Source organism: Diaphorina citri, unplaced genomic scaffold, assembly GCF_000475195.1.
Source record: "Diaphorina citri unplaced genomic scaffold, Diaci psyllid genome assembly version 1.1 scaffold1627, whole genome shotgun sequence".
NCBI lineage: Eukaryota > Metazoa > Arthropoda > Insecta > Hemiptera > Psyllidae > Diaphorina > Diaphorina citri.
Window position 1 is genome coordinate 48,376 of NW_007379053.1, and position 21,779 is coordinate 70,154.

The 21,779-nt window shown below is 40.3% G+C and overlaps 2 protein-coding genes and 1 long non-coding RNA gene across 5 annotated transcripts; all 3 read left to right on the forward strand.

Moving 5' to 3' along the window:
- Nucleotides 1–34: 34 nt before the first annotated feature.
- Nucleotides 35–1,227, forward strand: LOC113470491. The gene is made up of 2 exons (XR_003393533.1): nucleotides 35–712; nucleotides 839–1,227. It is a non-coding gene; the product is annotated as an uncharacterized LOC113470491 (long non-coding RNA).
- Nucleotides 1,228–8,187: 6,960 nt separating this feature from the next.
- LOC103516650 (acetylcholine receptor subunit beta-like 2) lies at nucleotides 8,188–17,217 on the forward strand. 3 transcript variants are annotated; one of them, XM_017447149.2, is made up of 8 exons: nucleotides 8,398–8,589; nucleotides 9,088–9,244; nucleotides 12,845–12,972; nucleotides 13,404–13,579; nucleotides 14,222–14,377; nucleotides 15,535–15,650; nucleotides 15,928–16,040; nucleotides 16,545–17,217. In XM_017447149.2, the coding sequence occupies exons 1-8, from the start codon at nucleotides 8,437–8,439 to the stop codon at nucleotides 16,746–16,748; spliced, it is 1,203 nt and encodes a 400-aa protein (XP_017302638.1). In that variant the 5' UTR covers nucleotides 8,398–8,436; the 3' UTR covers nucleotides 16,749–17,217. The 3 variants fall into 3 exon arrangements, with proteins under 3 accessions (XP_026684781.1, XP_017302638.1, XP_017302637.1); XM_017447148.2 differs by having other exon boundaries at nucleotides 8,412–8,589; nucleotides 15,541–15,650; XM_026828980.1 differs by lacking the exons at nucleotides 8,398–8,589; nucleotides 9,088–9,244 and adding an exon at nucleotides 8,188–8,329.
- A 16-nt stretch (nucleotides 17,218–17,233) lies between these two features.
- LOC108253343 (acetylcholine receptor subunit beta-like 2) lies at nucleotides 17,234–18,919 on the forward strand. The gene is made up of 3 exons (XM_017447145.2): nucleotides 17,234–17,267; nucleotides 17,630–17,742; nucleotides 18,247–18,919. The coding sequence occupies exons 1-3, from the start codon at nucleotides 17,234–17,236 to the stop codon at nucleotides 18,448–18,450; spliced, it is 351 nt and encodes a 116-aa protein (XP_017302634.1). The 3' UTR covers nucleotides 18,451–18,919.
- Nucleotides 18,920–21,779: the final 2,860 nt, after the last annotated feature.

Here is a 21,779-nt window from a genome sequence, read left to right on the forward strand (position 1 = left end):
GTGTGGTCTGTGTCGTAGCATGCCCAACCTGTATGCCTTAAGGGTCTAGGCATTGCCTTGCCCTTGGGATCAATTTTTAATTTGAAGAAACCATTTACTGATGAAAATTTGTAACATTAGACAATAAGTTGAAATGGGTGAATTGTGCTTCAAATAGGTATAGTTCCCACCAATGATTCACATTGATATTGAGACTCGAAAATGAAATTTTGATTTTCGGCCCTGGTGGCCTCCGGGGGTAAAAATGGATGTTTTGAATCACAAATCACCGATCGATATCCATTTCCAATTTTTGGTAGTGAGAGGTAGAAACACATTACCATCACGTCACGTGACGTGATGGTAATGTAGCTGTTCTGAACGAAATTACATACACTATTATGGGAAAACTTCGAACTACATCTTTCTGACTCCCCGTGAGCTCACGTGACGTGACGTAATGGTAGTGCGTTTGTTTAGACACTCGCTTGGTGAACAGGAGGGTGCAGGTTCGACGCATGGAATTTTATTTTTATTTAATTATTTGAGAAATTGACCACATAATAATGGAGCGAGCTCTAAAGGTGTGTCCAAACATAGTCGATGGCCGTTGATGAAAGCGGCAAAACAATATACCTTTTTTTTATGCTCCTTTTTCCCATGTTTGGTGCTCGGGGCATTAGACTCGTGTGGTCTGTGTCGTAGCATGCCCAACCTGTATGCCTCTCATCAGGTGGCGATGGAAGCGGCAAAACAATATATCTTTCTTTGATGTTCCTTTTTCCCATGTTTGGTGCTCGGGGCATTAGACTCGTGTGGTCTGTGTCGTAGCATGCCCAACCTGTATGCCTCTCATCAGGTGGGCGAGAGAAGTCCGCTATGTTTTGTCCTCTTGTTATTTATTTGCGATTTTTGTTTCGGCTATCCTGAGAGAATACATAATTGTTGTATTTTATTTAACATTTAACCCAAGAACCGAAAATTCGAGAGTGGGGGTAAAAATCTCGTAGTGGGGATAATCAGCTTATATCAAAGATTTGCAGCACTGGCGCTGTCTAGTAGAGAAGATGGGAAGCTCTTGATAAAAATTCAGCTGTTCGCATATTTGAATAATTTTGTTGTTGGCGGGATTTTTTTTCGCGGCAAAAGGTAAGCTTTACAAAGCCTTATCATCCTTTATCAGATGATAAGTTAATTGCATGGAGGTATAAGGCAAGGGGAAAAAGCCAAAAACTAATTACACCAAAAAATAATTTAAACCTAGTTTAATCTCTGAGTGTAGTCCCGGCCATAAGTAAATGGAAATTAAAACTAAAATTTAATAAAAGAAAATTTTATTCCACTTGCTTAACTCATTTTTGAGTTTTTCCAAATAAAAAGGATTTTTTTTTTTTTACGCGTTTATATTTTGTACTTTCTTATCAAAAACAATTTTCTGATGTATTTTCTTATTATAAGAATCTTATACATGTGTACTTGTGTATTAAGTGTGTAAAGCGGCCATTGTTAGTACGATCAAATTGTGCAGGGGAGAGAGTCAAAATAAAAGTCGTATTTTTCCTGGGCTAGTTTTTCCGAGTTAACCACAAAGTCATTTGTTCTACAGTCTGCAGCCCTATTCCCTTCTTTTTTAAAGGAAACAAAGGAGTTTCGTTTCAAAAGTTAAAACGAGGTGGTGTGGATAGCGCTTTTTTTTGCAAAACCTTAATCTCAACCTAAAAAATTTAGGGGTGGAAATTGGAAACTGTGTTATCTACAGGAAGAATGCGGCTTAATTTTAAATGTAAATCTTTTTATGCCAAATTTATACGTTATCATGTTCTTAAATTTGTGTTGAATTGGAAGATAATTCTTCAGAAACTCGGAAAGAATATTGAAAAAAGAAAAATGATTTTTTTTATAATAAAGCTAGGTGGTTTTACGGACGTCAGGAATAAGATCAGCTAGGAGAAAAAATGTGGGATTAAAATTTTTCCCTAAACGCAACTCCACTACCCTCTCCCCTTTTAAAACTTCAAAGACTGCTTTTTAAGAATCTTTGTTCTAGGAGTTTTTTCATTTATACGTTATCATGTAATTAAATTTGTGTTGAATTGGAAGATATTTCTTCAGAAACTCGGAAAGAATATTGAAAAAAGAAAAATGATTTTTTTATAATAAAGCCAGGTGGTTTTGCGGACGTCAGGAATAAGATCAGCTAGGAGAAAAAATGTGGGATAAAATTTTTTCCCTAAACGCAACTCCACTACCCTCTCCCCTTTTAAAACTTCAAAGACTGCTTTTTAAGAATCTTTGTTCTAGGAGTTTTTTCTAGGGATTTTTTTATAACTCCAGTAGATTTTAAGTGGCATGGAGTGAAATCAGGGCTTTTGAAGTTCTTTAGCGACTGAAATAACCATTTTATAATGCTTTGTTACAGCTGCGTTTTGAACAACTAAGTAGGAACGAATGTTTTTTTCGTTCTCATTTCAGAGCTTAGGTTCTTCAAAATCACGTTTCAATATTTTGACCCTAAGATATTTTTATTTACACGCTAAGCAGCAGGGCCCATAAGTGAAGACCCTAAGATGTAAATGGGAAACTTGTAAGCTAAGCGTATTGAGGAAAAATTTGGTATCTGAGAGCATTTTCTTTCCTGGAGAATTTGAAAGAATTTCATTGCTCAGAATAAAAAAAAAAAAAAAACATAAATACGTATCAACTAAGTACGAATGTTCTTTTCGTTCTCATTTCAGAGCTTAGGTTCTTCAAAATCCCGTTTCATTATTTTGACCCCCAAGATATTTTTATTTACACGCTAAGCAGCTGGGCCATAAGTGAAGACCCTAAGATATAAATGGGAAAACTTGTAAGCTGAGCGTATTGAGGAAAAATTTGGCATCTGAGAGCATTTTCTTTCCTGGAGAATTTGAAAGAATTTCATTGCTCAGAAAAAAAAAAAAAAAAAAAAAAAAAAAAAAAAAAAAAAACAAAAATACGTATACTCGTCATTCAATGAACGGTACTCGTATACCGTTTGCTCAAGCCCTATACTTTCCAAAGAAGAATTTGAATAGGTCACCCATCCATGTGTAGACCACGCTCGACGTTGCTCAACTTGTTTGTTATACTGGAACCTAGTGTTTCCTATGTCGCCAAGACTTTCTTTGTTGGGATTGTTACGTATTGGATATTTATTGTAAAACTTTTGTGTGGTAAAGTTTTGTAAGTGTTTTTAGTGAAAAGAAAATGGCCTAATGGTCAATTCTTGACATTAGCTAACAACATCTTTGACAATAAGAGGGATTGGGTCACTTTTTCCAACTGTGTGTGTTCCCCACTTGATGCTGTCTAGGGCTAATCGGGGTCTAAAGATTCTGTACCAAATACATAAGACCTTGTTTACACTGGGGGGAGTAAAGGGACTTCTCAGTCTCATTCTTGCAGTATAAACAGGGTATATTCTATTCTAAAGATTTTTCTGTCATTTCACTGGGTTTAAACCAGCCCTTGGTTTGTCCTCACGAGGCCCGAAATAGCCATTAGCACATCATGGTCCCAGATCCCAAATGGCGTATTTTGTTATTTTCTTTTTATGTATTATTGGAATTGGTAATTGACGAGAGAGAAAAGTCTATAAATCCAATTATTTCTTGGCGACCATAAATTGTTATTGTTAACTGAGATATTTGTAGTCGAATTATTTTACATCCAGTAAAAGACGAGAAAAAGTAGTTTAATCTCTGAGTGTAGTCCCGGCCATAAGTAAATGGAAATTAAAACTAAAATTTAATAAAAGGAAATTTTATTCCACTTGCTTAACTCATTTTTGAGTTTTTCCAAATAAAAAGATTTTTTTTTTTTTACGCGTTTATATTTTGTACTTTCTTATCAAAAACAATTTTCTGATGTATTTTCTTATTATAAGAATCTTATACATGTGTACTTGTGTATTAAGTGTGTAAAGCTGCCATTGTTAGTACGATCAAATTGTGCAGGGGAGAGAGTCAAAATAAAAGTCGTATTTTTCCTGGGCTAGTTTTTCCAACCACAAAGTCATTTGTTCTACAGCCCTATTCCCTTCTTTTTTAAAGAAAACAAAGGAGTTTCGTTTCAAAAGTTAAAACGAGGTGGTGTGGATTGCAAAACCTTAATCTCAACCTAAAAAAATTAGGGGTGGAAATTGGAAGCTGTGTTATCTACAGGAAGAATGCGGCTTAATTTTAAAAGTAAATCTTTTTATACCAAATTTATACGTTTATTCCCTTCTTTTTTAAAGAAAACAAAGGAGTTTCGTTTCAAAAGTTAAAACGAGGTGGTGTGGATAGCAAAACCTATTAATCTCAACCTAAAAAATTTAGGGGTGGAAATTGGAAGCTGTGTTATCTACAGGAAGAATGCGGCTTAATTTTAAAAGTAAATCTTTTTATACCAAATTTATACGTTATCATAATATCGAGTATTTCCGAAAAACGACCTGCGACGCATTCCCTCTCATATTCTCTCTCCCTCCCTCCCTCCTTCTCTTCTTCCTTCTGTCTTCTTTCTTCCTCTTATCTCCCCCCCCCTCTTCTCGTGTCTCTGCTTCTTTTCCTCTTCTTATTTTCTTTCTCCTGTTTTAGGCTTTATCCTGGGTTCTTCTGCTTTTGTCGTCTGAAATTATTTGTTGAAAAAGAAGAAATTATTTGTTGAAAAAGAAGAAATTATTTGTTGAAGGGACTTTTCAGTCTCATCCGAGAAGTATAAATGAGGTTTATTCTATTGAAGGTTGAAGGTTTCCCTGCCTCGGTGGTGTAGTGGTCAAGGCGCTCGCCTGATAAACAGGAGGGCGTGGGTTCAATCCCAGCCGAGGTATGGAATTTTATCCGCCTACCTTGCCCTTGGGATCAATTTAATTTGAAGAAACCATTTACTGATGAAAATTTGTAATGAAACAATAAGTTGAATTTGGTGATTTGTGCTTCAAATAGGTATAGATAGGTCCCACCAATGATTCACACTGATATTTAGACCCAAAAATGAAATTTGGACTTTCGGCCCTGGTGGCCTCGAGGGGTGAAAATGGATGTTCGAATCATTAGTGGGTGGGACCACAAATCACCGATCGATATGAATTTCCCATTTTCGGCGGTTAAAGATAGAAACACACTACCATCACGTCACGTGACGTTATAGTAGTGTGACGGTCCTGAAGGAGATTACCTACAATATTGTGGGAAAACTTTGCACTACATTTTTCTGACTTCCCATTAGACGCTCGCTTGGTAAACAGGAGGGCGCGGGTTCGATCCCAGCCGAGGTATAAAATTTTATCCTCATTTATTTGATCACATAATAATGGACCTCTAAGGGTTAGGTGGTAGAGAACGCCTTTGGTGTTAACCTCGCCTAGTGGTTACCTTCCACTCACGAGTCTATTATTATTAAAATATTATTTTGGAAAAAAAAGGGACCTTCTTTAGGCCCTATTTAACCCGCAATCTACACTGTAAAAAATCAAGCGAAATTCTACATGAGAACTGCTTTATATTTCAAGGGCTTTTTGCCTTTCTTTTTAAAGCACACTCCTTTAATACTAAAGGAATTTCAGGGACTTGTATTTTCGGCAAAGTTCATCAAAGTCGAACAAACCGTTCAGGATTAGTGACAAAACAATATGTAAATGTCTACTTTCCTTTGATGTTCCTTTTTCCAATTTTTGGAGTTCGGGGCATTAGACTCGTGTGGTCTGTGTCGTAGCTTGCCCATCTGGTCAGATGGGCGAGAGAAGTCCGCTATGTTTTGTCCTCTTGTTATTTATTTGAGATTTTTGTTTCGGCTATCCTGAGAGAATACTACATATTTATAGCGTAAAGTGCTTTTCCCCCCTCACTCTTTCTTCCTCCCCCCTCCATTTGCTTTTGGACGCGTTCTTCCCGCATGAATTCTTAGAATAATTCCCCTTTTTTTTCGTCCCTTACTCTCTTTCTTCCGCTCTTAGGTAAGTTTTAAACAAAGAAAAAAGTCGATAGTTTGTAAAAAATAAAATAATTCCGATTTATTTACATGTATTATTAAAATTTGTAATACTGATCAAACAAAAAATGTTTACCATAGGAATGTTTATGTATACCCAACATAAAACTATTTTCGCAGATTCACCTCTATTGTAATTTAAGAGGAGATATGAATATTCCGTCCAACAAACATCTGATCCTGTCAAACAATTAAGAACTTAAATTTTAAGTACAAAACAAAAATTAGACCCGTAAGATATTATAAATTTAGTGTAGCTGCAACATCACAAGACTCCCTTCCAGGAAAAATACTCGACCTGCGCGAATTAGTACATTTTTTCAAGTCAGCTGAGACAGGCCAAAGATCCACGCACACTTATCCGTCACCTTACTCCTTACATCTAGCTTGTTCCACATTGCATTTGATCCAATGTAAAGTAATATGGCACAAGATAGACGGAACATAAGGGCGCGTGGACTTTTAACGTTGATAGTTACCAGCGTGCTTATATTGCGGGGTTTATACTTATACGCGACCTGGAAAAACTGGAAAAGTCATGAAATCGGAAAATCTACCAAAAAGTCTTGGAAAAGTCATGGAATTTGCCACTCGGTCAAAAATTAAATATCAAGTTTTTCCTAAAAACAGCCTGCGGCGCATTCCACCTCATATTCCTTGACGTTCTGCATATTGCATATTTTATTTAAATGAAGGTGTAATCTTACTGATTTTTCAGTACCTCCGCCCCTAATTTTCTGGAAGTCATGGAATTTCATTCTGAGAAATTGTATAAACCCTGTATTGACTCCACTGGGTAGCAGGCCATACATAGATCCCGTCCTTCCTTTATTATTACGATAATAATAACAAAAGGTATAGTGGACGGGCTATTGTATTCGCTTCGGTGTCTGTATGTCAGTCTGTCTGTCCCCATAGAAGGACTTATCCAAACCTGGTCGACCTAATATCAAATTAAAGGTCTTTTTTACCAGGAACACGAAAGTGGTGGTGCAAATTTTGTCCAGAGAACCATAACGCCAAAAAAACAAAAAAGAAAAGTAAAAAAATGGTTTTGGGGGATTTTTTTCACATTTTCTCACACAAATGAGCTCTGATCTCGAAATTTGTCGCGACGACCTATAGACTCAAAGCGAGAAAGTTTTAGATAACACTTCAGTCGTTATTTTAAGACGGTTTTAGCGTCATCTGTGTTAAGCTACGCCGAGCAAGGCCAATAAATGGATGGGTGACTTAAACATTATATTGGGAATAAAGGGAGAACGGGCTCTAGTCTTGATTTTAAATCATTACATGAAAGTAAAATCAAAAAATCAAATCAAGAATAATAATAAACTGAATATTAAACAAATTAGATTTAAATCATTACATGAAAGTAAAATCAAATCAAGAATAATAATAAACTGAATATTAAACAAATTAGGTAGGTACATAGGTACTGATTTTCTCTAATCACGATCGAATAACTGGGGGCTAAAAAAATCCCGGAGGCACGGGCCCAGCTTGTTTTTCAAGAGGTTTGATAGAGGGGAACTGAGGGAAAGTTCTTATCGTCCCGAAATCGAAGAGAGAAGGAAGACAGGATAGGAGAAAGCCCGCCGTTCCGAGAACGACCATTATCCGTTCAGGATAAAAGCCGCCCCGGGCGGGAATCGAACCCGCGGTCTAGCGCTTACAAGGCAGACGCGCTATCCTACAAGCTGACTGGGTGAGTGACAACATAGGTTGCTGCACTTCCTGCAGTCAATTTTGGATCTTTCTGGACCCAAATAAAGAAAAAAGTGACAGATATTTGGCGCTATGCCAAATCCCCTATCTTATCTTCCGTGTCCTTTTCATGAAAGGCCGACAGATTACAGTTTGATAGAAATACTCGTATGTCTCCTTAATCCATGAAACGAATTTGAAACTCGCATGTTTCGGACGATCTGCAGTGTTGTGAGATTTTCAAAGGGGGGAGCTATAACCTATATGCAGTATGTCGATCTGCTGGTGGTCCAGGTTGCTTCCATGATTAACGTGCGACTGCCTTACTTTGAACAATAGTAGGCACCTGCTGCATAGCAAATACTTTGGAATTATTCAGCGTATTTTTGGGTGTACGGCACCTTTTGTTGACTTATCCGTACCAAATCTTTCATGTTTTATGGAATAATTTATTTACAATTCTTATGCCTAATTTCTCCCTCCATACAACAGGTGGATCTGAAACACATGAATCAGAAGACCGGCTCAAACATTGTTCCAGTTGGTATCAATCTGAGTGAGTTCTATCTATCCGTTGAGTGGGACATTATCAGAGTGCCCGCCATTCGGAACGAAGAATACTACCCTTGCTGCAAGGAACCTTTCTCAGGTGAGATCTGCTGGGGTAAAGGGACTTACTCTCATTCGAGCAGGATAAACAAGGCATATTCTATTCTATTTTCCCTCAGTGCTGACGGTAACTACGAGGTGACCCTGATGACCAAGGCGCTACTCAAGTACACCGGGGAAGTCGAGTGGACCCCGCCCGCCATCTACAAGTCTTCATGCAAGATCGACGTCCTCTATTTCCCATTCGACCAGCAAAGTTGCAACATGCGATTCGGCTCTTGGACCTACAATGGATTTCAGGTGAGTGACAACATAGGTTCCTGCACTTCCTGCAGTCAATTTTGGATCTTTCTGGACCCAAATAAAAAAAAAGTGACAATATTTGGCGCTATGCCAAATCCCTATCTTATCTTCCGTGTCCTTTTCATGAAAGGCCAACAGATTTCAAGTTGATAGAAATACTCGTATGTCTCCTTAATCCATGAAACGAATTTGAAACTCGTATGTTTCGGACGATCTGCAGTGTTGTGAGATTTTCAAAGGGGGGAGCTATAACCTATATGCAGTATGTGGATTTGCTGGTGGTCCAGGTTGCTTCCATGATTAACGTGCGACTGCCTTACTTTGAACAATAGTAGGCACCTGCTGCATAGCAAATACTTTGGAATTATTCAGCGTATTTCTGGATTTTCTGGGTGTACGGCACCTTTTGTTGACTTATCCGTACCAAACCTTTCATGTTTTAATGGAATAATTTATTTACAATTCTTATGCCTAATTTCTCCCTCCACACAACAGGTGGATCTGAAACATATGAATCAGAAGCCCGGATCGAACATTGTTCCAGTTGGTATCAATCTGAGTGAGTTCTATTTATCCGTTGAGTGGGACATTATCAGAGTGCCCGCCATTCGGAACGAAGAATACTACCCTTGCTGCAAGGAACCTTTCTCAGGTGAGATTTTTATCTTCCTTTTTTTTCCAAGGGGTTTGATAGAGGGGACTGAGGGAAAATTCTTATCGTTCCGAAATCGAAGAGAGAAGGAAGACAGGATAGGAGAAAGCCCGCCGTTCCGAGAACGACCATTATTCGTTCAGGATAAAAGCCGCCCCGGGCGGGAATCGAACCCGCGGTCTAGCGCTTACAAGGCTGACGCGCTATCCTACAAGCTGACTGGGCTGGCTAAGTATACTCCTTAATTCCTTTACTAGGACTCCTTAATTCCGCCATGAAATTCCATTGAAATCAATAACATTCCCTCTTTATCTGTTATCAACCAAGCTAACTAGGCTGAGTCCTTCTTGTGAATGGCTCTGTTGCCACCACCATTAGGTATATTATTACCTCAATTTCTTCACTATTCCAGACATCGTGTTCAACCTCAAGTGAGGTCCTAAAATGAAATCAACAGGAGTCTAGCTAGACCAAAGAAGAAAGAGCAGTATCTGATGTAAACTGTCTCAAAAACAATAAAAACACCGAAAACTGAATAACTGAAATCAGATTTGATAAGAAATTTTCCAAGATTTGTAAGGAAGGAAAAAAGGACGCAAAGTGGAAGTTGGCAGTGACAGGTGACAGTGACGTAGAACTAAAAAAAAATCCCTCCATAACTTTTAAAAATTCCCTCAAGAGCTTCCTTTTTCCCTCCCTGTCAGGATGGTTGCATCACAATATTTTTAAAGGGGCAATATATGTTTTACTTTGAACGAACGAAGTAAGCTGGCTATTTCAACTTTGGTTGTTTCTACATCTGCGCGAATCTTATTCTTATGTGGCTTTTTCTACGATGTAGGTATTTCCGTACAAATTCAACCCTCATTAACTTGACTCCGAGGCCAGCCTCTCTCTAGTTTATAACTATAACTAAGCGCTAAAAGTCGCGGGTTCGGATCGAATCCCGTCCTTGGCGAACTTTATGTTAAATAGATAAGTCTCCGAAATGGCTGCCTTTCTCCTATCCTGTCTTTTCTCTTCACTTTCGGGACGATAAGATCTCAGCAGTTAAAGTTATTTCTACCGAACCTCTTGGAAAAGAAAACCTTGACTCCCATACTCGCATATTGCATTCCAAAGACCAAAGTTCGCAGATTGTCCTTTCAATAATTTTAAATGGTGTGCCGAATGCATTTCACCAGCAAGCAACTGGAGGCAGTGGAGGTATTTTTCAGTTTCCCTCCTTTCCCCTAAGCCACCTCTCCATCACACTGTTTCCCCCCCCCTACCCCTCGCGCAATATTTTTTCCCCTCCCACCCCTCTCACCGTTTCGGAGTTTGCTCCATCAGCAGCCTGCGCATATAGATCAGCAAACACTCTCCCTGCATCAGCATGAAAAACGCAAGTCAGAAACGAAATTTTTCTCCCTCCCTCTCTCCCTGTCTTTCTCTCTCTCTCTTTCTCTCCCTCCCAGTCTTCCTTTCTCGCTCATTCCTTCCCTCCTTCCTTTCTCATCCTCGCTGTCTCTCTCTCTCTCTCTCTCTCTCTCTCCCTCTCTCTCTCTCTCTCTCTCTCTCTCTCTCTCTCTTTCTCTCTCTCTCTATCTCTCTCGTTAATAGTAATAGCCTCATTTCTGTGTCAGTGTTACAGGAGGAACGATTGGGAAACGCCGTTTGTATACCGTTCTCCTTTTCTTCCCGTTTTTTTCGCTCGAAAATGGGTGGTCCGCCCATTTTCACAACGTCAATACGGATTTTATATTCAGCTTTCGTATAATATTTTGTATTTACTTAACTTATTTTTACTTTCTATTTTATTATCTTATTCGTAAATAAGTGTTTTATTATTAACTTTTATATGTAGATAGTTTACTTTCCCAGTCTGTATTCTGCAGAAAGAAACGCGCGAATCGCTGCTTGTTTTCTGGACGTCCTATGCCTACCAACAATTATCATCCTATACCACTTTTGTCTCAAAGTATAATTACAAAGTTTCATTAGAAAATTAAATAAAATGGCTTACTTTCTGTATAATCTAATGTTTCATTAAATAAATGGCTTACTTTATGTCTAATTCTGTCTTATCTAATCTTTCATAAAAGTGCCTCAAAATGTCGCGAATGATGGGGCTGACCAGTGGGATGAACAAACATTACACCAAAGTTATCCTGTTTGTTTATCTGATATGCTCTCCAAAGGTTGTTTATGGTAAGTATATACCTAAAATCCTTTTTTAAAGAGGTTTGATATAGGGGTAACTCCTAAGCTCTTATTAAAGAGAGAAGGAAGACAGGATAGGAGAAAGCCAGCCGTTCCGAGATCGAACCTCATCTCTGTTTAGGAGAAAATCCGTCCCAGGCGGTAATCGAACCCGCGGCCTAGCACTTACAAGGCTGACGCGCTATCCTCCAAGCTGACTAAGCTGGCTAAGTATACTCCTTAATTCCTTTATTAGAACTCCTTAATTCCGCCATAATTCCATTGAAATGAATAACAGTCCCTTTATCTGTTCTTCACAGGTGCCGTTAAACCGCTCGAAGCGAACCCTGATGCCAAACGTCTGTACGATGATCTGCTCAGTAACTACAACCGGCTTATCCGCCCTGTTGCCAACAACACGGAGACTCTGACCGTCTATCTTGGACTCAAATTGTCCAACCTGTTCGAATTGGTAAGGACCAGATTTGGCTACCGACAGTTCCATTCAATGGGACTCGGTGCCCATTTCAAGAAGAAGACTTGCCTCTTTCAGTGCCCGTGATATAGGATGGTATACCTATCTCCCGGTGTTGAAAGGATTGGAGGTTTAAAACCCCTCGAGTTAATAATCTTATTGGACATGCTTTTCGTAAACCACACTTCGCTAGAAGCTCAGAAAGACGTTAGTCTAGGAAGACGACCCCATTGAGTTAATGATGGGAGGTTTAAAACAAAAACCTTCGCATCTTCGCAAAGTGTTTTATGAAATGGTCCTTCGGTGAAGAGCTGTGGTAGGTTACATGTGTATGGTAGGTTACAGAAGTCCGAAGTACCCTCTGTCTAGTCAGACAGTCGGACCGTGTGTGGTTGAAGAATCCTTCGTCACACACGTCTCGCCACTTCTGGTCTCCTGGTCTCTGAAGATTGAAGCTTTTTCCGCCGACGGTCTGTCCTAATCTCGATATGACGTTCCCGTCTGTTTTCAGAACTTGAAGTCTCAGGTGATGACAACCAACGTGTGGGTTCTGCAGGTAAGTTGGCAATATCTCTGGGGTACTTATAGCCTTCTGTGTGTACGGTTAGGTATTATTATCAAAGTTACCTACACAATTCCTTTGCTATAGCTATGATCTGTGATTGAATGAAACAGCGCCTCAGCGCCATCCAATCGAATTCCCCTGGACCAAATCTGGGTGGTTAAGTTGTGACGAATTGATGATTGCTGACTGGGCTGGCTAAGTATACTCCTTGATTCCTTTACTAGGACTCCTTAATTCCGTCATGAAATTCCATTGAAATCAATAACATTCCCTCTTTATCTGTTATCAACCAAGCTAACTAGGCTGAATCCTTCTTGTGAATGGCTCTGTTGCCACCACCATTAGGTATATTATTACCTCAATTTCTTCACTATTCCAGACATCGTGTTCAACCTCACCATGCGACGAAAGACGCTCTTCTACACTGTGAATTTGATTATCCCTTGCGTGGGCATTACCTTCCTTACCGTCCTGGTGTATTATCTACCGGCCGACTCTGGTGAAAAGGTAAGTAACCAAAGTCAACATTTTCAAAGAGGTTTGATAGAGGGAACTACTATAACGGAGGTCTCATCGTCCCGAAATCGAAGAGAGAAGGAAGACAGAATAAGAGGAAGCCAGCCGTTCCGAGAACGAACCTTATCCCTTCAGGATAAAATCCGCCCCGAGGTGAAATATAGAGTGTCATTGCTGGCTTGTGGCGTCTGTTTAGCATTAAGTTCCCCAGGCTGGAATGGTACCTGCGCGGCTGCGACCTAACGTTTACATTGTTTACAACTGGCTTGTGGCGTCTGTTTAGCATTAAGTTCCCCAGGCTGGAATGGTACCTGCGCGGCTGCGACCTAACGTTTACATTGTTTACAAGAAGACGCTCTACTTTCTTGGCTAGCTAGGCTGGCTTTGGGACATTTTTCATCTCATCTGTTTCTCTCTCACAGGTATCACTGTGCAGTAGCATTCTCGTGTCGCTGACCGTGTTCTTCCTCCTGCTGGCCGAAATTATTCCCCCCACCTCCCTCGCCGTTCCCCTCCTGGGCAAGTATATCCTGTTCACCATGATCATTGTGTCGCTCTCCATTTGCGTCACTGTCGGCGTTCTCAACATTCATTTCCGGTGAGTGTGAGACGGCTATGGCCATTCCGGCACAAGCAAGCTCTGCCGGGACGGCTTTTTTTTCCCCTATAGACTCCTCGGTCCGGGGTTACCTCAGGCTTTATCGGAGTATCACTCGCTACTATTGCTGCAAAACAACAACCGTTGTAAACAACTGCTGCTGCTCCACAACTGCAGCAACTGAGCTCTTGTGGAAATATAGTACCCTGGTACATGCACTGCTGAGACGGTCTGGCTGGTTTGAAGAATTCCCCCGGGGTATTTCTTTGCCACAGATCTTTAAAACGGTGATTTTTAACTAGACCTAAAATACCCCTTATAGGGTAAGACGATAATTTGACTATCCGTCTATCTTACCATTACTTTGGAAATGCTTAAAATATCAAAACAACCTCCATGACTGAGTGAGTATCTCATCATGCACGCCGGATGTCCCAAGTGCGACCCCTGGTGGGCCGAGGTTTTTAGACAATCTCATACGCGGCACTACAACGTCAGTCTTGAAAAGTCAACCTCGGATTGAGAATTTGAGATCTCTTAATAGAATATACCCTGTTTATCCTCCTAGGATAATACTGAAAAGTCCCTTTACCTCCGCAGTCTAATTATACTCTACCGCCCTACCCCATTCTCTGATTTCAGGGGTCCTTCTACCCACACTATGGGGCCGTGCATGCGAAAAATCTTCCTGCACATCATGCCCAAAATCTTGTTCATGCGACGTCCCCCGTACAACCCCGGGGACATTTTGTATCGGGAAGATACCGATGGGGATGGCTACATTGATGGCGACTATAGGTGGGTTTACACAGAAACTCTACTTATGGGTCGATAAACTCGATAGGGATAGTAATTGATTTCATCTTGAGGTCAAGGTAGCCACTAGGTGAGGTTATTTCCGAAGGCACTTTCTACCACCCAAGGACCGTTCTACTTTTTTCAGCTAACTACAACTCCTCTATTTCGTCTAAAGGTAAAAACAAAGTGGAGCATAGAGCCTTCTCAGTCGCTTCCCTCTTATCTCTAACCGTTTAGTCGGTATAGCTGAAAACCGCCAAAAAACGGTCGAAATCCGTCCAAAAGTGGTCAAAATAGCGCCAAGCGCAGCACCTATCTCAGCTAAACGTTTTCTGTTGCATCCTTGTCACATTTGTGAACTACATACCAAATTTCAAGTCTCTAGCTCATACCGTTCCCGAGATATTGTTAAACTAGACCGAAAACCGACAAAAAGCGGTAAAATGCCGCCAACCGTTGCACTGATTATAACCAAAAGTTTCGTGTCGCATCCTTGTCACATTTGACAGCTACATACCAAATTTCAAGTCTCTAGCTCTTACCGTTCTCGAGATATTTTGTTTCCGGACGGACAGACAGACACACAAACGGACCAATGGCTGAAACTTTGGATTTAGGCTCTAGGGACCTCAAAACGTGTTTGGCATTAAAAACTGCGATAAGGAAAGTAAAACTGAATGTTTGTGTGTTCGAACTTTATGCCTGGCCAAACCGCTCATCCGATTGCTATGAAACTTTGTCAACTTATTGCTTGCATACAACTCCTTTATTTCGTCTAAAGGTAAAAACAATGTGGAGCATAGAGCCTTCTCAGTCGCTTCCCTCTACGAGCTCTATGCTCTCCGCTCCACCCTGTTTTTCACACAAGACGAGTGTTCAAGCCTCTCCTAGGTTTCGTATTTTCGGTAAAATTTCGAGATTCCCACCTTCGATCCACACATCCTTATAGGTGTGTCCATATAGGGTCCACGATCCTTATAGGTGTGTCCACACATAGTCGACCGGCCATCGATCGATGTCAACAGAACCGTCCACACTGCCTCGACAACATAGATTCACCTCGTCGATCGACAGCCGGTCGACTATGTCTGGACACACCTTTAGAATGATTGCCCGCACTTGGTCTGCCGAAATGGTTATAGCTATCATGTTTGCAGGGACAGCATCGATTCGTGTGGCGACATCAAGGACGGGTCCAAGGACTGTCTCAACTACGACTGTTCCAACTTCAAAAGTGGCCTGCATGATGATGAACATAGGGGCAGAGCCTCAGGTAATATGCAAAACTTGGGTGACCACTTTGCCCTACTGGACAAATAATATTTTTGACCTTTTTAAGATTAAACCTATTTATGGCCAGTCTAGTTAGCTTGGAGTGTAGTGCGTCTGCCTTTGTAAGCGCTAGGCCGGATAATGTTCGTTCTCGGAACGGCTGGCTTTCTCCTATCCTGTTCTTTTCTCAGTTACAGTTCCCTCTATCAAACCTCTTTAAAAAAAAGTAAAAAGTAGGTACCTATCTAATGTAGTTTCTCTTTGGTTTTTTCGCTCAGTGGCGGATGCTGACAATGTGATCCCAAGACAGCTGACCCCGGAGATACTGTCAGCGTTTGAAGGCGTCCGGTTTATTGCTCAACACATTAAAGATGCGGATAAAGACAACGAGGTGGGTGAAATGCGCAACTATACAGCAGGGGTGGCCACTAACCTTACCTTCGGGAGCCGTAATCCCATAAAGCCGATTTGGGGTGAGTCACGCCGCAGGCGAACGTTATAGCCACCCCTGCTATAGAGAGAATTGAGATGTTTCCATAGGTTTCGGTAATTTAGCCTTCAACACTGGTGGAAATCAGATTTTAAGCTGTGTCCACACAATCGACGCCACCCCGTCGATTGATGGTCGATCGACGAAGTGAAGAGGTGAGTGTTGTCGAGGCAGTGTACGGTTCCAGTCGACGTCGATCGACGGAGTCGACTATGTGTGGACACAGCTTTTTTCGGCACTTTATTTTTCTATAATTTAAACAAGGTTTCATTTACCTATTTGTAAACTTTACCTATGTCTTATTCTGGCAGGATTTCAGTCTCATTCTGGCATGATAAACAAGGTAGGTATATTCTATTCTATTTTTCTACCCTCTTGTCTGAAAATTTCGCCCCTATTTTCCAGATCGTCGAGGATTGGAAGTACGTCTCGATGGTTCTGGACCGGTTCTTCCTGTGCGTCTTTACCGCGGCCTGCGTTCTAGGAACGTGCGGCATTATATTCCAAGCCCCCTCCCTGTACGATAATACCGCCCCGATAGACATTCAAATGACGAGGATTACTCAGTATGGGATCAGCAGTCCGCCTACCGTAGCACCCCGGCTTTAGATCTTCGGAGTCAAATGATGTGGCCCCAAGATCTTCGGAGTCAAATGATGTGGCCCCTAGATTTTTTCAAGGGTTTTGATCTTTTAATGTCACTGGTATACCTAACTGCGAAGGTTTTTAGTGACGGAATTTTTACCCTTCATTTGGCGACAAGCTACTCGATTAGTCAGATGATTCCCTCCAGCCCGAGTGGGACTGAGAAAAGCTATTAGCAGCACTCGATTGCCCCGATGGTCACCCATCCGAATACCTACCACGCGTCACGTTGCTTAACTTTAGTAATCCATGGGGAATTCGTGATCGCGTGGACATGCGGTGCTTTTGTCTTTAATAGTTGTTGAAGGAACCCTCTAAGTTCTAAGGTCCTCGGACCTTAAAATCTTAAGAATCATACCCTAAGCAATTTAATATATTCTTTCTTACTTTCCTCTCACTCGCTCATAATTTTTTCTCTCACTCACTCATACCCTTTATCTTTCTCACTCATGCACCCTTATTCACACTCGGTACTCTCGGTAGGTACCTACCTCTATCTCTCACTCCCTCATATTCCCCTGTTCTTTCGTTTCAACATAATAATATTACTGTACAAATCTACATTATATTTGGGTTGTTATTTTGTGTTTAAGTAAATTATGTTAGGTCTCAAGTTAAAATTGCGAATCTACTTAAATATAATAAATATTAATTTATCGCGGCTGGTCTATTGTCTGAGCACGTGAAAAATCCCTCGAAACAAAAAATATCTACTTAAATATAATAAATATTAATTTATCGCGGCTGGTCTATTGTCTGAGCACGTGAAAAATCCCTCGAAACAAAAAATATCGTAAAAAGTAGGTACCTATCTAATGTAGTTTCTCTTTGGTTTTTTCGCTCAGTGGCGGATGCTGACAATGTGATCCCAAGACAGCTGACCCCGGAGATACTGTCAGCGTTTGAAGGCGTCCGGTTTATTGCTCAACACATTAAAGATGCGGATAAAGACAACGAGGTGGGTGAAATGCGCAACTATACAGCAGGGGTGGCCACTAACCTTACCTTCGGGAGCCGTAATCCCATAAAGCCGATTTGGGGTGAGTCACGCCGCAGGCGAACGTTATAGCCACCCCTGCTATAGAGAGAATTGAGATGTTTCCATAGGTTTCGGTAATTTAGCCTTCAACACTGGTGGAAATCAGATTTTAAGCTGTGTCCACACAATCGACGCCACCCCGTCGATTGATGGTCGATCGACGAAGTGAAGAGGTGAGTGTTGTCGAGGCAGTGTACGGTTCCAGTCGACGTCGATCGACGGAGTCGACTATGTGTGGACACAGCTTTTTTCGGCACTTTATTTTTCTATAATTTAAACAAGGTTTCATTTACCTATTTGTAAACTTTACCTATGTCTTATTCTGGCAGGATTTCAGTCTCATTCTGGCATGATAAACAAGGTAGGTATATTCTATTCTATTTTTCTACCCTCTTGTCTGAAAATTTCGCCCCTATTTTCCAGATCGTCGAGGATTGGAAGTACGTCTCGATGGTTCTGGACCGGTTCTTCCTGTGCGTCTTTACCGCGGCCTGCGTTCTAGGAACGTGCGGCATTATATTCCAAGCCCCCTCCCTGTACGATAATACCGCCCCGATAGACATTCAAATGACGAGGATTACTCAGTATGGGATCAGCAGTCCGCCTACCGTAGCACCCCGGCTTTAGATCTTCGGAGTCAAATGATGTGGCCCCAAGATCTTCGGAGTCAAATGATGTGGCCCCTAGATTTTTTCAAGGGTTTTGATCTTTTAATGTCACTGGTATACCTAACTGCGAAGGTTTTTAGTGACGGAATTTTTACCCTTCATTTGGCGACAAGCTACTCGATTAGTCAGATGATTCCCTCCAGCCCGAGTGGGACTGAGAAAAGCTATTAGCAGCACTCGATTGCCCCGATGGTCACCCATCCGAATACCTACCACGCGTCACGTTGCTTAACTTTAGTAATCCATGGGGAATTCGTGATCGCGTGGACATGCGGTGCTTTTGTCTTTAATAGTTGTTGAAGGAACCCTCTAAGTTCTAAGGTCCTCGGACCTTAAAATCTTAAGAATCATACCCTAAGCAATTTAATATATTCTTTCTTACTTTCCTCTCACTCGCTCATAATTTTTTCTCTCACTCACTCATACCCTTTATCTTTCTCACTCATGCACCCTTATTCACACTCGGTACTCTCGGTAGGTACCTACCTCTATCTCTCACTCCCTCATATTCCCCTGTTCTTTCGTTTCAACATAATAATATTACTGTACAAATCTACATTATATTTGGGTTGTTATTTTGTGTTTAAGTAAATTATGTTAGGTCTCAAGTTAAAATTGCGAATCACGAATCTACTTAAATATAATAAATATTAATTTATCGCGGCTGGTCTATTGTCTGAGCACGTGAAAAATCCCTCGAAACAAAAAATATCCCTCCGTGGGATTTTACAAAAATCATCAGCATTCTTGAAATTTTTCCCTCTCCAGCAAGTGCTGCCACATGTGTTTTCTGTGTGAACTAAAAACGCGTGCGAAATTTTGAAAATTCCAATTTTTGTAAACAATCAATTTTTATCAGAAAATTTACGGCTTTTTCGGGAAAATTGGATACTATTGCGTGTTTTACTATCGGAAACCTTTGTTTTAATAAAAATTAGATTCAAAAATTAATAAAAAATATGAAAAAGAAAGCGTTTTCACATTTTCCAGTCACAAAATCCTTCTCTTTCAGAACCATTAAACAAGAATAAAGAGGTGGGGAACACCCGCATTTCTACAGCACTTGGGTAATGAAACTTCCCCTCTTTTTTTTTCGTCAATTCGTCATTCGAGTTCAAACCATGTTCAAGGTAGAGCCTATGTTGCTTGTTTTCTCGTCCTATTCCGAAAAATATTTTTATCGTGTGTTTCGAGTTCAAACCATGTTCAAGGTAGAGCCTATGTTGCTTGTTTTCTCGTCCTATTCCGAAAAATATTTTTATCGTGTGTTCAATTCGTAAAAAATTACGTACCTAGTGTTTGTGTGAATTTAAATTCAAAATGACGGAACCTGGTTCGAGTTCAAAGCCGCCGAGGAAATTGGTAAGTTTTTGCGTCCGATTCCTGGAATTTCTGGACCCATAGTGCACGAATTGGGCAGGATAATCGGACGAGAAATAATCATAAAAATATTTCCTGTGTGTTCTTGTAAAATCCGCCATTATAAATATGCGCTGTAGAACGACGTCATCTCGAGTTTTTTTCTTTTCTTTATTTTTTTCAAACTCGATGTTGTTCTTCACGTAGCATTACAGCCTGCTCTATACACACTGCTCTCTGCTACTTTTTCTTCATGCTTGGAGTTTATTTTTTAACTCGGGGATCGCTTTGTATTCATGGAAGAGAATATTAGAATTAGACAGGACACTAGTGTAACTTCTCTCATTGATCGTGTTGGCGACCTGGAGTTCCCGACTATTGCGTCGAGCTTTTCGGTTCGTCTTTCAAGATTTCGTTGAGGGATTTCCAGGTTTGATCAGTTTGGAAAATCGATTTTTCCTTGATTTAAATCGTGAGGTGTGATTTTTTACTAGGGTTTTTTGGTTTCCCATTTCTAAACCTATTTTTTGATATTTTTACTTTTTTATTTTTCTAAAAAAATACTTAAATATTTTCCTCTCGTTGTAAATTACGTCATTCTCGGCGTGCTTCAGATACAGTCTTGTCTGTTTGGGGTCTATTTACTCTTCTGTTAGAGTGGCAAAATGTTCGAGACGCTACTTTTTATCCATTTCGCGGATTTCGGCTTCAGGCTTTCACCCGAAAATAAAGCAACAAAGTTATCCCAAATAATTCGCTTTTTTCGAAAATATTTCGTCGGGAGAACGCGTTTTCGGCGTTCATTATTTCAGAGTTTAGACTGTGTTATTTTCGAGATACTTCGTTTCATTGATTCATACCTGCTAGGTACCTACCCCACCCTTCTTTTAATTATCACCGTACTTTTTGCAATGTTCCATAATAGCTAGAACTTTGATCAACAGATTGACTAGAAATTAATGTTGGGCTACCTTCATTCTTCATTTGCCGAGCCATATGACTTTGATCATTTTTGTTCACTTCAGTGGAAAATCTAGGGGAGAACCCAGACTATACATTTAAGATTATGGGAGAACTCACTATACGAAGTCTGAAGTCTGTTAAAGCATCTGCAGTCTAGGGCAATCTCGAATGCTGTGTACATTCATAGCGAAGTACATTCCGTTTATACTCAGAAGTTCACCTGCAGTCTGCAGTGAGGGGGATTGGGGAACTTTTTTCTTTGTTTTGGATAGGGTACTTGCATTATTTGCATTTACAAGGCGATTTATTTTTTAGGACTTTAAATACTGGCCAATGGGATGCTAATTTACCCTCAAGGCGATTTTTTTTTTTAATTAATATTTTTTTAGGACTTATTTTGGTCGTATTCTCCTCTAGTTTGGTACTGACGCTACTATTTTTTCATAGGATTTGATCGTACGATAAACCGTTTGTGTGGTAAAACTGACCGGGCACAATGGTGCGATTTATCTTTCGATCTGAGCGGAAAATAAATCTTGTGTTGAAATCCAGAGATCGTCAGATATCAAATCGATTTCACGACCAAAACACAAGTTGCTTTGATGTGTTGTAAATACGTATATGTGCCTAGCTTTTATCTCTCAAAATAAATATGTGGGATGCATTTCATTTACAAAAATAAATAGGCATTCTGGGTAGTTAGTACATAGTAATATACCCATGTTCCTTCCTTGTTACCTCTCTGTAACAAATAGTAAATAGAGTTCGTTGTTACCTATTTGACTGTTTATTGTTTGCCAGATCTGAGTATAGCGTTTTAAGGTGCGGCCGTGCGGCCCATATGTTGGTAAATCATGCACCAAGTTCTTTACTAAAGCAAAGTGCAAGTTCATGTTTGGTTGAATATTTTGTTAAAGGAAGGTCCAAAATATGGCTACTACCCAGAACCAAGTAAAAGTTTCCTAT